The 16,642-nt window shown below is 44.6% G+C and overlaps 2 protein-coding genes across 2 annotated transcripts in view; one reads left to right on the top strand and one right to left on the bottom strand.

Annotated features, from left to right (window-relative positions):
* ptk6b (PTK6 protein tyrosine kinase 6b) overlaps nucleotides 1-614 on the top strand; it is an 8,609-nt gene extending 7,995 nt beyond the window's left edge. Inside the window, exon 8 of the mRNA XM_061782636.1 lies at nucleotides 1-614. This exon is cut by the window's left edge and continues 854 nt beyond it. The gene's annotated coding sequence lies outside the window, so the exon portion shown is untranslated.
* Nucleotides 615-2,618: 2,004 nt separating this feature from the next.
* On the bottom strand, nucleotides 2,619-8,166 carry urp2 (urotensin II-related peptide). Its single transcript, XM_061779729.1, has 5 exons — nucleotides 7,716-8,166; nucleotides 6,270-6,518; nucleotides 5,333-5,367; nucleotides 4,278-4,422; nucleotides 2,619-3,633 (listed from the first exon to the last, which is right to left on the bottom strand). The coding sequence occupies exons 1-5, from the start codon at nucleotides 7,804-7,806 to the stop codon at nucleotides 3,602-3,604; spliced, it is 552 nt and encodes a 183-aa protein (XP_061635713.1). The 5' UTR covers nucleotides 7,807-8,166; the 3' UTR covers nucleotides 2,619-3,601.
* Nucleotides 8,167-16,642: the final 8,476 nt, after the last annotated feature.

The raw sequence follows: 16,642 nt of genomic DNA on the forward strand, positions 1-16,642 counted from the left end.
ATAAACTGGTAACAACTTGGCTTAAAAACAAAAAAAACTGACCTGAACAAAAGAAATGGATGTCATTTTCTGATTCAGCCATGCAAGATTCTCCTAAATCAGTTGAAAAAAAAATAAAGCTAGCTTGTTGTTGTTGTTCTTCTTCTTCCCACTTGGGAAATGTGAAGAAAATGCTACATGTAGCGTTAAGCTTTAAAATGGATACGTACGTCACTAGCTCCAATTAGCCTGTGACCCACTTGTGTCATGTTTACTCCTTTTGTCTTTTTTTTTTTTTGATGCACAAAGTATTATTTCATTGTCCACTGTGAAAAAAGAGCTGTACTTAACATTTGGGTTCGTGCATTTAAATTTAAATTTTGATGTTGGGAAAATATTGTGGCACTGATTCCTTTCCGGTCGGGTCACGCAATTTTTTTCATGAGAAAGTTTTGCTGTTGCCTCTGCTTCTTTTTGTTACAGATATTTCTACAAATATGTAATTGTGTTTGTGTTAACGATGTATGTTTTGAATTAAGCATCACGTCATTCAGTACTTAACCTGGATCACATCATTCAAGTTTTTTTTTTATTAACATTAGGATGAATTTAATAAATATAATGTTGAAAATCAAGTAGCCGGGACATAGGGCAATTTTTGTCTGTGCGATACATTTTTGTTACAGCAAATTAATTGTAAGTATGACAGAAAGTGGAGATTGTGTTCAAACAATTAAATGTTTCTAATTGTTTTCAAACAGTGTGACATGAATGACACACTGGTTTAACAAGGAAGTCAAGGAAAAGTATGTCAGTTGTCCACATTTGGGTCCTGTGGGACTCATGTCGTCTACACGTCGTGTGCTTAATCACTAACTAAATTACAATTTTATTCATTTTTGTTTTGTTTTTTTGCAGATGTGACATGATTTCACAAGTACTCTGTGATTATAATACTCAGCCTATGAATTCAACCGGCATCTTGTCTGCTGGGATTTTTCTGATTCTTCTTTTGGCTGCTTCAACTTTCAGTTGTGCGGCGTCGTCGAAATGCTCAACAATAATTATCGCGACGATAATTCCGATTTGCAACGTACCGCCTGCGCGATTTATCGGCAAGCCGTTGACCTTTGAAGCGGACTGGAATTCGACCGGCGACGGCCTCGAACATCCGCTGAACGCTTAAGTTGAGCCGCAGCTGAATGAAGGCGAAATGATGATGCGCGCAAGAGCGCGCCCTCCGTATTGAACACATCTACACACTCAACAAACACGCATGTACAGACGCGCACACTCGTCACCGGGCAACGGTGGCAGGGAAATGCTCCGAATGTAATTAGGCACAGTTTACTCATCCAAACAGCAAACACACTTATCTCTGTTACCATAGCAACGGCCACATGAGGAATGTACGGCTACGCTAAGGCTAATAACACTATGTAAAGTCGCAGCACAAATACAGTGATTGAGTAGTTTTGGTTTTGGGGAGGGGGCTGGGTGGGGGTTTCTGGCTTGGGATATTCATCAATTTAACAAGCCTCCGCACTTGTAAAAGGTTGTTTGGTGTCGCAATAAAGCATCTGAAATGGCATGAGGCATTAGTTTACCGCAAAACACACTCATTTCACCTCGTGACATTTGTGTGTGTCGTATCGAAACGGCGATTGGACAGCATGATTATTACCGGAGGCCGCACACGATAAAAGGCCGCCGCAAAAGGTGGCATGGACGTCAAAGGTTTTGAGGGCGTCGACTCAGCATTGGTTTCTCCACCGCCAGCCGTCGTCGACAGCGTTTCAGACAATTTGGCAGTGCGCCCCAGCTTTGCTTTTCGTGCCATTCGGTTTCCCGACGGCTATTTTCACAGACACTTTAGCGAGGTTTTGTACATCTGCTGGGGTTTTTGTACACTTGAAAATGCTCTGTAGCAAACTCATCTGCCGTATTTCCTGGAAAACGTCGCATGCCGACCGGAACGGACCACGTGTGCAATGAACAATGCCTAAGACTGCCTTGTTGAACGTCGCCCGGTTTTACAAATACTGTTTGAGCGTTCCTGTTGGGCATCAAAATGAGATTTAAAAGCATATTTTTGGAATGTGGAAGGAAGTCCCGCAGAAAAGCCCCAAAAGACCGAAAACCCGCACAGGATTCGAACCCGCAACCTCAGAACTGTGAGGCCGCTATGCCATTAACAAATAAACATAAATAAATGATAATCCGATACCTGGTGACTATCCCAAACCGTCCCCATCCCCACGAAAGTCTCCTTTTTTATATTTTTGAAGATGTTTTCAGTTTGAACGTCGCCTCACAGAACGAATTATGAAATGTTCTTTCTATTTCCCGCTTCCCATCTCTATCTGCAAACAATTTTTGAGCTGAATTTGTCGTACCTGTGACAATGATTAAAAAAGATCTATTCAATTTGTAATAGAAAAGTTCAAATCCAGATGGTCAATTTGTGGACGATCCGTATTGCCCTTTTTTTTTTTTTTTTTTTTGGGCGCGTCGTCCGTTTCCCGACTGAAATTATATCCTGTAGGAATCATACAAATGCATCAGAAATGAAGTTGAAACAGAAGAATACAGAAATCAATCAATCTGCAGTGTATGGTTGCCGTGGGTTGTTGGCACGTTGGACAACGACTTTATTTAACAAAGGCATACACGTAGAAAAACAATGTGCATCTGTCTTAAGGAGGGTGGGGGGGCATATTAAACGGGGATTTTTTTTTTTTCATGCGCTCAGCCGTGAGCACACATCGTCTTCTTTGATCGGTCACTTTTGTTAATTAACGAGTCGGATGAAAAGGTCTGAGCGGGACCGCTTGGCGCCTCCCGATGTCCGAGCAACAGTTGCCAAGCACGCAGAGGTCAAACACGAGTCTACAGGAGCGAGATAGAAACTACTGGGCAGGACGGGCGCAGGCCAATGGGTGAATCCAAATTTGGCATATGTTTAAGGAAACGCGTTGGTCAAGGAGTGGGTCACTTGTTTTTTTCTTGTTTTTGTCTTTTTTACGGCGACGTGGACAGGGACGAGCAACTTAAACGACGGCGGGGGCTGCAAGTTTTCTCTCGTCGCCATTGCGTCGTTCCTCTCGCTCGCCGCTGATTTTCATCATGGCGTCTGCGCTCTTCTTCTGCGGTAGAGAAGATCCGGCGCCGTCGTTAGCGATGTCTGCTATCTAGTGGTGACTGGCATTATTACAACTTCAAACTTCTCGGCTACGGTAGAGCAAACTAATTTAGAATTGAAATAGAAATTCATTTAAGGGCCACTCCGAACGTGGGCACTGCCCATGTTTCCTCTACCACATTTCGAATAAATAAAAAAAAAACAATCTAAACTTAATTAAGGGACCACTCCAAGTGTGGGGACGAGCCACATTTCCTCTACGCTGTTGCAAATCCCCACACCCACATTTTTTTTGTCTTTTCCCCTAAAATGAATGGAAGGGCCTCTCCAAGTGTGCTCTTGTGGCCGCATGTGGCCCACGAACTGCCGGTTGCCCATCCCTGAGCCAGGAGAGAGCAAAGGCCATAATTGATCCGTTGGATGAAGGGAGGAGGGGGGAGATGGTCAAAGGGAGCCAAGTGAGGGTTGGGGGCTGCAAACTCAGTTCTGGGAGCAGTACTTCCAGAAACACACTGTTGAAAACAACAACAACAACAACAATTAGCTTGAAGACAAAAGAGGAGACAGTAACATTCATTTGAAAACCCTCCTTAGCTTCCGACCACATATTTTGTACTTTGATTTTTTGCTCCATTCGTAGTTGCGGCAGTGGCTGCTGAAAATTCAATTACTTTTCACGCCTGTCGCGGGAAATGACATGGTCTGAATTTTTCGGATTTGAATTTGAGCGGCGCCTTGAGATGGAAGTTCATTCGCTCCGTGACCGCCATCATATCACTTAAAAAAAAAATGGAAATCAATCCATTTCAGCCCTGTCAAAGCGCCAACGTTGCTTTTGTCTTTCTTTCATTTTTCTAAAGATAAATTTCACTCAACCGCACGGTGCTGAATAAAACAAGTAATAATCTGCAAATATGGAAATGCCAGCACAAAACGTGACTGGACCAAATGTATCGTCACTGCGACTTTTTTTCAGTCTTCTTCTGTGGTTTTGTCGGCAGCTTAACGGCGCATTAGCGCCACCAACTGATAATGTCCTTCCACTTCTTTTCATATAGATTCTAAAAATTCCAGGATCTGTTTGGCTATTGTCCCTCCCTCACATATTGACTTCCCAGATGACAAATATGTAACAGCTACGTGCAGCAGCTTTGACCTCTTTTGTTGGTCTTCTTGGACTGCGGCGGGAGTGACTTGCGGAAGTTGCGGCCAGTGAGGCCGGGCGCCAGGACGCCGGCGCTGGCTCCGGATGCGGTGCTGTCGGCAGCCGCCGGCGGGCCGGTGGTGGACGTCACCGCGGCCTCATCGGAAAACCAGCAAAGACAATTAAAAAGGGAGGCTTTCGCTAAAAAAAAAAAAGACTTCTGTCAACTTGCACGACTCGGTCGAGGGCAAAACAATCCTCGTGCGGATCTGCCCCGAACGTTCACGAACGCTCGAGGCTTGAAAATGCTTCGACCGAATGCTTTCGGGAATTTTAGGTTATCTGAAAACATTTGGGCTCGACATCAAAACATGAATGCGAATATCTAAACGATGACAACTTTTCAATGGCTTGTATGTGAACGGTTGTGCGTCTGGGGTACATGCCCGCTCGTCAAGTGTGAAATGAGGCAATCAAGTAAACATTTTGCTGGCAAGCTATTTTTGAAAGGTGTCTGCGGGCGAGCCTTTCTGAATTTGCCAGATTGCCACGTCGAAATGCGATTGTTAACACAACGCTGCCCCCACCCCCCCGGCGTCAATTCAAAACGCAAAAAATTGGGTTTTGTGTTTGGCGATGTGTTCGCTGCATGCGCCACGTGCATGGATCAGCGGCACGAGTGTAATTTGGCAGCTTGGTGAAGAAGTCGCAAGCATTATGCACACACAAAAATCATTGAACATCATACATTAACAGCAGCTTACTCACAAATCCAAATATTTGACTTGCACCTGAGGAAAATGTTCAAATTCTGTCCTATTTTCTGCCTTTCAGGCCGCGGCCGACGAAACTCGCGACGGGCCGCGATCAGCCGCCATCGTCGTCAGCGAGATTTAGCCTCTAATTAGGAAAAAAAATCTGCAGCCGCGAGTGCTCCGATGCGTACTCGAGCGCTGCCCGGCGAATTTGGACTGCGCACGATCTACACGACCGACGTGAAGTCGCCTGGGGTCCTGAAGCGTTTATTCGATGTAGAAAATCGACGGATAATATTAGAAGGGACCTACCGTTTTATTTTTTCGTCCTGAATTTCTGGCGCTTGCTGAAAAGAAGAAGAAAAAAAGAACACAAAATCCAAAGCAAAGTTATTGTTGGATGCCATTATGCAGTTCATTTCATATCAGCCCTGTTAGGACGAGACATTTTTTTGCGACGTCATCTATTCCGATCGGATGTAGACGTGCACGACATTTCATCGGAACGGCCGATGATCGGCGTTTTCGATCCGATTGTTACCCTAACGATTGATCATCGGTTAGAAATGAATAAATTGCGCTTAATATATATGGGTCACAACAAACGTCACCTTACGAGGTTTATCAGAGAAGTCAGTCATGTTGTGACAAAAGCTACATTATGAATCCCAACAAGAAGGTTTTCCCCTCGGAAGTAATCCTCCGGGAGTCAAAGGCACTTTCCCAGCCATCTTTGTGGGACCTTCGCGCGCTCCCCGAGGGAATCTCCCCGCACGGCCATCTTGACGTGGGCCACGTCTTCAAAACAGGTTCCCCCTTGACGACCCACTTGCGTTTTGGAAAGAGAGAGGGGGGGGGGGGGGAATAAAACTAAAATCACACGAATGAAGGTGAGTAGGGAAGTTGCTCTTCCTGGCCAGGAAGTGTCAGATGCTCAAGACGAGTTGTCCTGCCACGACTCTCGCCGCTTCTGCGTTGGGTTTGAAATAGCTTTTGTGACATCAATCCCGGAAGCTTCGTCACACACCTCCTACGAACGGGCTCCATCCAAATCGGACTTTTAAAGTGGAGAACCACGCTAGCGATGTGCTCCGTTTTTTCGCTATTCGTGCGACATTAGGCCGACAAACAAGCCATGAGGCGGAAAATAAAGAGCGAGAAAGCTGAAAAAGGATAAAAGCTTGGAAATGCTCGATTAGTAAGAGTAAGCCGGACTACTTAAAATGTGGATAAGCGGTAGAAAACGAACCTCGCGGCACGAAGGCGATCCTGGCGCTCAGTGTGCTGTTGAACGTCCGGTGCATCCCCTCCAGCACCGAGATCACCTTCAGCATCTGGACTCGCTTCTCGGAGGCGGCGCTTCCGTCTCCTCGTCCGGCCGCTCTGCCCTCGGGACGCCGGCGCTCGAGGGAGTCGCTCTGAGCCGAGGCCGAAGACCTCGGGGGTACCGCTGACAAATGAAGAAGAGCGGGAAGACCGTTCCGAGGTTTCATCAGATCTAGACAAATGAAAATGGACGAGGTGTCATTGTCGAGGTTGTCGTAATATTCTAACGCAAGAAAAAACAAAACAATAACCGTAGCGGTGACAGTCTTTCCTGCGGTCCTGCTGCTCACCTGCAAGAAGGCTAACGAACTCACAGCGCCGCCTTGTGATTGCATCGCCTAACGTTAGCTGCAACAGGCGCCGAACACTCGGCTCTCCGCTTGCCGCCATCTTGACGCAAGAGCGCCCGGCATTCTTTCTCAGACCGATCTCCCAGTTTCGACCTCTGAACCTCTCGCCCGTTTGACCGCGTTTTCTGCCGTGGCCTCACCTCCAGTAACTGCGACTCAGATTTCGTTTCCAGTGTACACACGTCCCCGGTTCGAAATCCTTCCCGCCGCACGGAGCCTCCGAAAATAAACTCGAAAACCAAACTGCGAGTTTGATTTTTCCCCCTAGCTAGCGCCAAGCCGATCTTCCTGCTCCGAAGAACCACAGTCAAAGTCATGAACCAACTTCGCTCTTCTGTGTTGTCCCAAACAAGAATTCTGTAGCTTTCCAAAAGTATCGCGTCCCAGGTCCGCTCACTGGGATCAAGTCTCACGTTTCCATTTTTGTATTTTTGCCGCAATATCGAGCGCTCTTGAAACGCCGACCAATGTCCGCGCGCGGAACTCATTCATTCGTCTCCCGTGAGATAATTGACTGAGATGAGGTCAAAGGTCAAATCACAACTCGACTCAGTCAGACATTTTCGCCGAAATGTCTTCGAGTCTCCTTTTTTTGGCATTTCGTGATGATCGCCGAATGCCGGCGAGGTCGAAATGGAAATACCACAATTCATATTTCGCTTCACCTTCTAACATAACAGCAACAAGTCAGGCTCATGTCATGTGACACTATTTAATTCAGAGAACAAACGAGAGTATGGCACTCATTCAGGATCGGAGCTTGAACTCGTCAAACATATTCATCATATTCATATTAAATGTTCGGCAATAGTGAAGATGATGACTCGCGCTAAACAGATTTGCATATTTACATATTTGCATTTTATCTGGGGATCGCGATAAAACCTTCGGTATGTCAACATTATCTCGAAATTGCCGGTTGGACTTCTTAAGCAAGATCATTGATGAAACGAGTTCATTTCATAATCGATGTCAAATCAGTCAAAAAAGCAAACCGATACTTCAAAAAGCTCGTTTACCTCTTTCCGTGGGTGCCGCCTGGACTTGGGCGCCGACAATCAGCATCACGACGGGAAAGAACGGCAACTGGGCAACGGATCGACAAAACATCTTTCGAGTTTGGATTTGGGCAAAGACCAAAAAAAATGAAAAAAACCAAAACAAAACTATTTGGATTTTCGCTGTTTCTTTGGCGTGGTCTTATTTTGAAGATGGTCCATCGGTCATCATCGTTTTCAATTTGGATGTTCAAAAGACGGGAGTGGAAATGAAGCGTTTCAACCAAGAGAAGTTGTTCGTCGTCTATGCGGCAATTCCCCCCCCCCCCCAAAAAAAACCACAAAACAAAAACAAAACAAAAAAAATCTAATAAATAAAAACAAAAAGTTTTCTCGCTGTCTGAATGAATCTCGGGTGTCGTCAAGTTCCGGGGATGCGCCTCGTAAAGAAGAAGGCTTGTCAAGAGTCCGTCGGCGCCTCTCGTCTCCCCGACCCTCGTCGACGACTCGGCCTTTTTTTAAATCCGCGCCGGGACACCCGAGCGCCGGCTCAATCCGCGCCCGCCGATCGGCCCGCCTCGCTCCGCCTCGCCCCGCCTCCCGCTGCTTCTCAACAGATTGGTGACATTTGGGCGCGTTGGCAGCCAGCTTTCAGCTTCAATATGGTTTTGTAAATGTGTGTTTAGGCTTTGTTGTGTGTGTGTGTGTGTGTATGTGTGTGCGTGCGTGTGTGTGTGTGGGGCCTCGAGCTGGAGAAGCAGTGATAAGTTAGTTCTTAATATGTTTGCTCAGGACCACAGTAACAGAAAGACCCTCTGACGCATGAGGGGACACACACACACGCACGCACACACACGCACACACCGCAAATACAAATACAGTACATTCAAACATTTAAAACAACTTGAACACAAACGCACACTATGCGGGGTTTGTTTTGAACTTGGACGAAAGGCCCCCAAACCTCCTGCCAGCAACAACCCCCCCCCCCCCACCCCCGTGACACACACACACGCACACACAAACACTGTAAAAAAAGAAGTGTGATGCACATGAGAGGGCAACTTGTCCAAAAGACACAAAAGACAGGAAAGGGTGACTCTTTTGTGCTGATTAATGTCACAGATCGGCATTTGAAGCGAGTGACGATCTCGGTTCCTAAAATAAGCACTCCCCCTGGTTTAAAAAAACATAAATGATTTTGATAAATTGAACGTACGCATGCGCGCGCGTGTGTGCGCGCGTGTGTGTACGTGTGTCAGTTGCTGGGGGAAGAGAATTTTTGCTTGTGAACGTTCACTCAATCATTTCTTAAACTCTGAAAAGGAAGCGGCGGTCGGGGTGGGGGGGTCAAGTGAACAACTCGTTTTGAAAAATGCTACCAAATTAAAAAAAAAAAATCATTTTCTTGGAAAAAGTGGATTGAAACCATAGGTCGTGATTTTGCAACTCACAAACATATTTGTTCTTGACCCAAATAATCAACTGATCGCAAAACATGATGAAATATAAACACATGATTTGAAAAAAAATGCGTTTGTTGCATTACAGCATGTGTACCACTCTACCATACCACGTTGACCTAATGACCAATGTGCACAATTAAGACAATAAGTCCAAAATGATGAAGATGAAACCGTTTGAAAGTCGAACCTTTTCCGAATCTCCGACAAACTAACAGATTGCTCCACAAGATGGTCCTTGGAGGTCATATTTGGAAAATTGTGTCATGTTTGCGACTACGGCAAGATGGCACATGACCAGAGACAGCCGATCACGAGTGTCGACTTTAGAAGGGGAAAGTGATAGAAGAAGAAGAAAAAAAAGTAATTAGTTACTCCCCAACACTAGGCATCACAACTGCAAATTCTATTTATAGCAGGTCCAGGACCACACTCTTCAAACAACATAGAATACGTTTTTGTTTTACAATTGAAACAGTTCCCAAGTGTCTTGTATTGGGAACAGTGTTCAAAATGTATGCAAACACACCAAAAGCAAAAGTATACTTCAAAATAACATTCTGGATTGAACGCACCACAAAGGGGAGTGTTGTTAGCAACCCTGCCAAATTTCAACCCTTGAAACATTTGCCAAGTGCAGTATGCATGACAGACTCCCAAGTGTGTCACATGGTATCCCCCATCCCCCCCATCCCCCCCCCCCCCCCCCAAAAAAAAAATCTGGAAAACTAAAATATTGACAAACATTTTAATGCAATAGCTACACAATTGAGTTTTGTCTTCAAATATGAATAAGGTATTTAAACAAACACACACAAACACACACACACACACCACTAGAGGGTAGTCTCGTTGTTTTTAAGGCCTCACCGCTGACATCCACTCAAGCAGTCGGGTGTTGTTTTTATTCATTCACTCTCTGCACTTGAGTAGCCCACAGATATAACAAAGTTAAAAAAAAAAAAAAAGTAAAAAGGGGAAGCCTCTAAAATGTCTGACATTAAGTACAAAAGCTGACTTGACTTTTCTCTATTTACATTTTTTTTTTTTTTTAACGTCGTGTCGTCATCTGAGGAGGTTAAAATAAGTACCAAGGACATTTGGACTAAATGAGCACATTCAATTGTTTTGTCAGTCAAATATTGTCAGAAAAAGACCTGACACTTGAAAAATGTTTTTTTTTTTTTAAAGTACATTTGTTACTTCCCACCACTGATAATACTTGGCCGCATTTTATTCTGAATGTTTTTTTGCATGCAATTGAAAATGAATATTTGGTGTTGAAGGACTTCATATTGTAAAGTGAAAAAAAAAAAAAAGGGGGGAGTACAAAGTTCCCAAAAAGGACAATAAAGTTCATCGTCATTGCAGCAGTGTCCCATCAAAATGAAGTGTTTTGTCTGAGAGGGGGGGGAAAAATGAGAGAAAAAAGGAATACATGCAAAAAAAAAAAAAAGAAAGAAAGAACGAGGAGGGTATGCGATAAGACTCAAAGGATGGCGAGGAAGAGGAGAGCACCCCTGGGAGACGGAAAAACGGAAGGTCACAAATCAAGAGTGTGTGTGTGTGTGTGTGTGAGAAAGAAAGAATGAGAGCGAGCGAGCGGGCGAGCGAGTGATTTGTTTTCAGTGAAAGGTGAGGCCACTTAGCCACGGCGCGGGCCTCACGCCGAATCTATTACCGCGTGTCAAAGGAAACGCGAGAAGGGCACGGGCCGCATCTCGCTCGCCGCGCGTTGTGTGACGCTTTGATGGCAAACCTCTTTGCTCTTTCATTTGACACTTCCCGCACGTGTGATTGTGCGTGTTTACTCTACGCACGCACTCCGTTTCCCGTCGCAACGCAATAGATGAAAAGCATTTTATTATCCATCCTTCGTTAACATTTGTACATGTGCTCATCATGAAGAACCTTCACTTAACCCAATTCTGTAAAGTGACATTTGTCTGACCTTATTTTCAAACACGTACAGTAAAAGGCCACTTAACGCTGAGCATCGTTGCTTTATGGCACTGTAACTTGAAAAAAATAAAATAAAATCATATCTTTTGGAGAAAAAAAGCATGAGAAATAAAGTTGCATTTTCAGCCCCGAGTAAAAAATGCAGTGTTTAAAAGAACCTTTTGTCAGGATGAAACGTCAAAAGTTGTAATTTCACGAGAATTGTTTCATTTTCCAAGGTAAAGTCGTAATATTATGATATCAAAGTGGAAGCAGGGAATAAAGTCATATTTCAATAAGTGAATAAAAAAAATACAACTTTATTCATGGAGGATTACACCTTTTATTGTGGAAAAGACACCTTTAATCTATGAATTATGTTCCTGAAAAATACGCCAAAATACTCTTGTACGAAGAAACCCCCTCCCCCCTCCTCCGAAGGAATCTTAGATTTCATCAGAGCTTCGAGTTGGTTGATTTGCCACTTGGCAGCAATTTGGTAGATTGAGTCAGGGGGGGAGCAAAGACCACCTGATAAAAGTGTCGCCGACCAGAGGAATGCGGGACGAGGGAGAGGAAGAGGAGGGGGAAGAGGAAGAGGAAGAGGAGATGTCCGCAGATGGATGCGAAAACAAGCGGAGGGGGGGGGGGGGGGGGGGGGCGCTGATCCTGATCAATTCATTCTAATCCTTCTTGCCACTGGCAGAAGGCAGATAGTGTTTAGGTGGCCTGCATTGAGCGCGCCACTTCATGGTCGGGCGGAGGGAACGCAGACAAGCGAGATGAAGAGGAGGAGGAGGAGGAAAGATCTGGAAGGGGGAAGGATCGACCACAACTGAAAGGTGGAACATCATCATCATCATTCCAGAAGGAGTTCAACGACCTGAAGGTTGCCCATAATCGCTGTTGTTAGGGTAGAATATAGTAATATAATCCCCCGCAGCCGCGCATCGTGTTTCGGGAATTATTAAACAAACATTTTCATCCATCCATCCATTTTCTCACTAGGGTCGCGGGCGTGCTGGAGCCTATCCCAGCTGTCATCGGGCAGGAGGCGGGGTACACCCTGAACTGGATGCCAGCCAATTGCAGGGCACATAGAAACAAACAACCATCCGTACTCACATTCACACTGACGGGCAATTTAGAGTCTTCAATGAATGCATGTTTTTGGGATGTGGGAGGAACCGGAGTGCCCGGAGAAAACCCACGCAGGCACGGGGAGAACATGCAAACTCCACACAGGCCGGGGATTAAACCCGGGTCCTCAGAACTGTGAGGCTGACGCTCTAACCAGTCGGCCACCGTGCCACATTAAACAAACAACAACCAAAAAAAAAAAAATAATAAAAAAAAAAATAAATAAAAAAAAGTTTATATTTTTATTTTTTTGTATAGTTTGCTCACAAAAGCTCATATCTGTGGTTTTGATGCTCAGCTTCTATTTAGTTTTGGTTCTCGTTTTGTCTCGTTTTCTTTCGTCTGCTCGTTATGCTTTGCTTCCCACCTGTTCTCGTCAGCCCCGTTCCTCGCGTCGACCAATCGGCTCCCTCCGGCCGCCCGCGTCAAATCCAGGTGTGCCTCGTTGTCTCGTCAGTTTGTTTGTATTTAGCGTTCTTTCGCTCCATGTCAGTTCCCCTGTTTGTAGCGGTTAATGTTTTGCTTGCTCATATTTGTTACTTTCAATCTTGTTTTTTTTTCTTTGACTTGAATCATTTTGTAATCGTTCCTGTTTGCCTTTTTTATTTTTTATTTTTTTTTGGGAGAATAAAAAACTTTTTTTTGTCTTCTGCACTCCACTTGCGTCCTCCGCGCCAACACCACGAAAACACAATTCGAGTTCGCCGCGGCAACGGTGGAACAGGTCATTTGTAAATGAGGTTTAAAAAAAATAAAGTCTGACCAATGTGGTGGCCTTCGCTATCGTGCACAGCATGATTTCCAAACATGGAACAGAACAAATGTGCAGCTTGAGTGTTATTGTTACTATAACACTGATGTTTGTATTCTTTTTTTTTAATCTTTAATAATTTTTTTGGCGAACGAGAAACTTTGACTACTTGATTCAAAAAAGGCTCCAAATCAGCCCGATTATCCGATTATCTTGGCGCGCGTAGCTATAAAAACTTGAGGTTATCCAAGGTCACCACCACTCTAATTTGGGCAACATGAGCAGGACGTCATCGATTTCACTTACTCCGCGTAATGGTTTATCGTCATACAGTGTGCGCGTCTTATGGGGATTATGGGCGGTAGTGGCCACTGACTTTAATGAAAACAAGTAGCATTATTAATAATATTAAGGCCAAGCATGTCGAGTGGAGATTTGTCCTCTCCACAGGTCAGACCAGAGACATCTATCTCACTGCAGTGTGACAATGCAATATCAGCTCATATATGGATATGCGTGTGCCTAAATGTAGCTTTTATCTTGTAACGTACCTTAAAATTGACAGTAGCGAAATCAGTTTGCCACAAATAGTTTTTTTTTTTTTTTTTTTTTTACCGTTTTTGCTCATCCATGGAGGAAAATTAAAAATGTAGATTTAATCGGAGTGGTGGGCAGGGCTTGGGGTTGTAATGTGATCAGGATGACAGGGGATCAATGTTGATGGTCACGCACGCACGCGAGCACTGACGTGCGTCTCGTAAGGGAAGGACGTCTCGACGGCGCGTCTGCGAGGGAAGGCACGGACGTCAGCCGCCTGTTGCCTCACTCGGTTGTGATTCCAGAGAACGTTTCCGTACAAGCCTGCAAACGAGCAATGGCTGCTGCTGCTGCTGCAACAAATCGCTTCCATCAATTTTGCTCTCAGCAAACATTTACAAATTTATCAGAACAGTAAATCTCACACTAACGAAAGAGCGGGTGGACTTTCGAACCTCAAACTTTGACCTTTGAGGGACCGAGGTAGGCGTAGCCCCACTCCACATCTAACTGCAATCTAATTATTAACCCACACGTGGCACACCTGCGTGAGATGTATACATTTCTGCAAGGGTTAAAAAAAACAACAACACAAACAAATGATACAATTCAGAATTCATACATGATATTCTTCTGTTTTACTGAAGTGCAATCTTTCATTCGCAAGCATGTGCGCGTCGCGCGCGCGTGACAGGGGCACCCATCTTTTAGCATCATAAATGTCACAGAATGAGTCACATGACTAATGCGGCCATTAGTTAAATGTGCCGCCACCGACTCACACGGACGCAAAGTCTGTTTTCGTGCCCGCGTGAGGGTTCATACAAGAAGATTGGACGGCAGACTTGATTATTTATTGAAATCAACTGTAAAAAATAATGAGAGAAGAAAAATAAATCTGTGAGATAAAGATCAACATTACATTTGTGGCCAATTTCATTTTACATTTGTGTGGTAGTTAGCGTTAAAGAATGACAGATGGGAGGTACGCTACGTTTATCTTGTGCCACTAAAGTTAAATGTGATTTAAGAGTATGACTTTTAATGTAACCATTCGACTGGTTAACGTCTGCTTATACTCGTATGATATAAGGAAAAGTGTTACTTCACACAATTTAAAAAAAAAAGAAGGTTTTATTCATGGTGACAGTTTGGGATCTGGGAGAAAGTATTGCAAAAAAAAAATAATGGATGGAAATTGGAAAGATGCAACATTTTTATTTTTGCAAGCATTTTTCCTGATCTGAACTCGCTCAGGAAACATGGAAGCGAAACAAAAAATGTGTGAATATTTTTGAAACGACACACAGGACATCGCGAATAACTCTTAGCTAGCCGTTACCAGCTGATAAGCTGTCAATTTCCACTGCCGCCGACAACGATCCAGACCTCTCTTTGCATCCTCTTGTGAGGTTTATCACCTTACTCTCTCCAGCGTCAACACTGCAAGGATCCTCCCATGCCTGTTGGAATTGACTGGAAATCCTCCACGATGCTGCTTTTCGCTGTCGAGCTGCGGGCTAACGCTAGCTAACCCTCTGCTAACATGGCGCCTTAGGATCAGCAGGATAATTGGGCGCCATCTTAGGGCGATATAGTAAGAACAGAAATATGCAAACGGACAGAAATGTCAAATTCAAACCTTTTATAACAGAAACACTCAGGATCCCATGGTCGTCAATGGCGTAAATCCGGCATGGCGGGCAGCGCAACTGTGCGCTAGGAGCGGGTTAGACTGCTGTTAGTAATTTCGCACCCCGGCGGAGCCGAGAGAGGGCGGGCTGCACCGCTGTGGGTGTGTTTACGGCCGACTTCATTTGCTGCCAATCAAAGCGGCTCCTCTCATTCCCTTTAAATGTGGCGCAATTAAGGACAGTCTCGACGAAGATGTCGTTTGTGCGGAAGAGGACGATGCGTAATCGCAACATTCCGTGCGTGAGTGGCGCATCGTCGCTGGTCGCGATGTGGCAACTGGTGATGACCGCTGGCAATTGACGAGTCCTTTCCTGAAAAAAGAACCCCATAGCTAAAAGTTGCATCTTTGTTGAAAAGTTGTTTGTCCGTTCAACCAAAAGTGTTTTAAAGTTTATGCTTGTGCTAATGCTTATGCTTCCTGAAACGTGACTTCTCGCTTTGACGGCGAACCAAATCGTGGCAAAGCTGCAAGAAGCGAGAGGCGTCTTCGTCTCTCACGTCAAGGTCAAAGCTTGGGAACCACACGTTTGGATTTGGAGAAAGTCCAGCTCATTACACAGTCTTGATGGCATTGTCATGTCCAAACTGCGTAAGACAACATCTCTGCTCGACAGATGTGACGTAGGCCCGTCACACACGCACGCACACACTCACTGTATGTCTATAATAATAATACTTCTGATGCACCTTCATTGGAGCAGAGCTAAAATCAAAAGCGCCCACCCGGGATCCGAAGCCCCGTCCAAATCCAATCCCTGCTCGATACTTGATTGATTTGCTTCCACTCCAATTGCGCTTCTGTCGGTGGGGGGCGGGGCCGTGGCGGAGACAAAAGCGAGATGGCAGCAGAAGAGAAGTAATTGAGAGAGATGGACAATTTGCAGGCCAGGCTGGAAGAAGAAGGATACGCCGCAAGTGTGCGCTTGTGCCTGTGTGTGTTCGTAAACATCACGGTCTGTCTATGGTGTTGGGATTGCTCTTTTCACAGCAATCATTAGGACGTGGTTCCAAAAAAAATAGCGCTAAATGGATTACGTACAGTAAGATATTTGATGAGGCTTAATGTTTAAATCTTGGAACTCATTTGCATAATTATTGACACAAATTTGCATTCTTGAAAGAGGTGCCACGCGTCCCCCTCATTTTTTTCTTACATTCATGTTAATGATGCTTTGTGAAAAAAAAAAAAAAAAAAAAAAAAAAAAAACCTGACATGAGCGAGCAACAAACACAAAACCACTTAAGTAATACAGACCGACACCTGCTGCGATTTGCGAAAAGCCACAAAGAACTCACGCCCGCGCGAAAGTTTTAAAATTGCCCATATTCATAGTTGTAAATATCTTTGTGCTATCTTCACAGTTGAAACTATTTTATTACTATTCATCAGAATCAGAATCAGAATCAGAATCAGAATCATC

Source organism: Phyllopteryx taeniolatus, chromosome 1 (assembly GCF_024500385.1).
Source record: "Phyllopteryx taeniolatus isolate TA_2022b chromosome 1, UOR_Ptae_1.2, whole genome shotgun sequence".
Classification (NCBI taxonomy): Eukaryota; Metazoa; Chordata; class Actinopteri; order Syngnathiformes; family Syngnathidae; genus Phyllopteryx; species Phyllopteryx taeniolatus.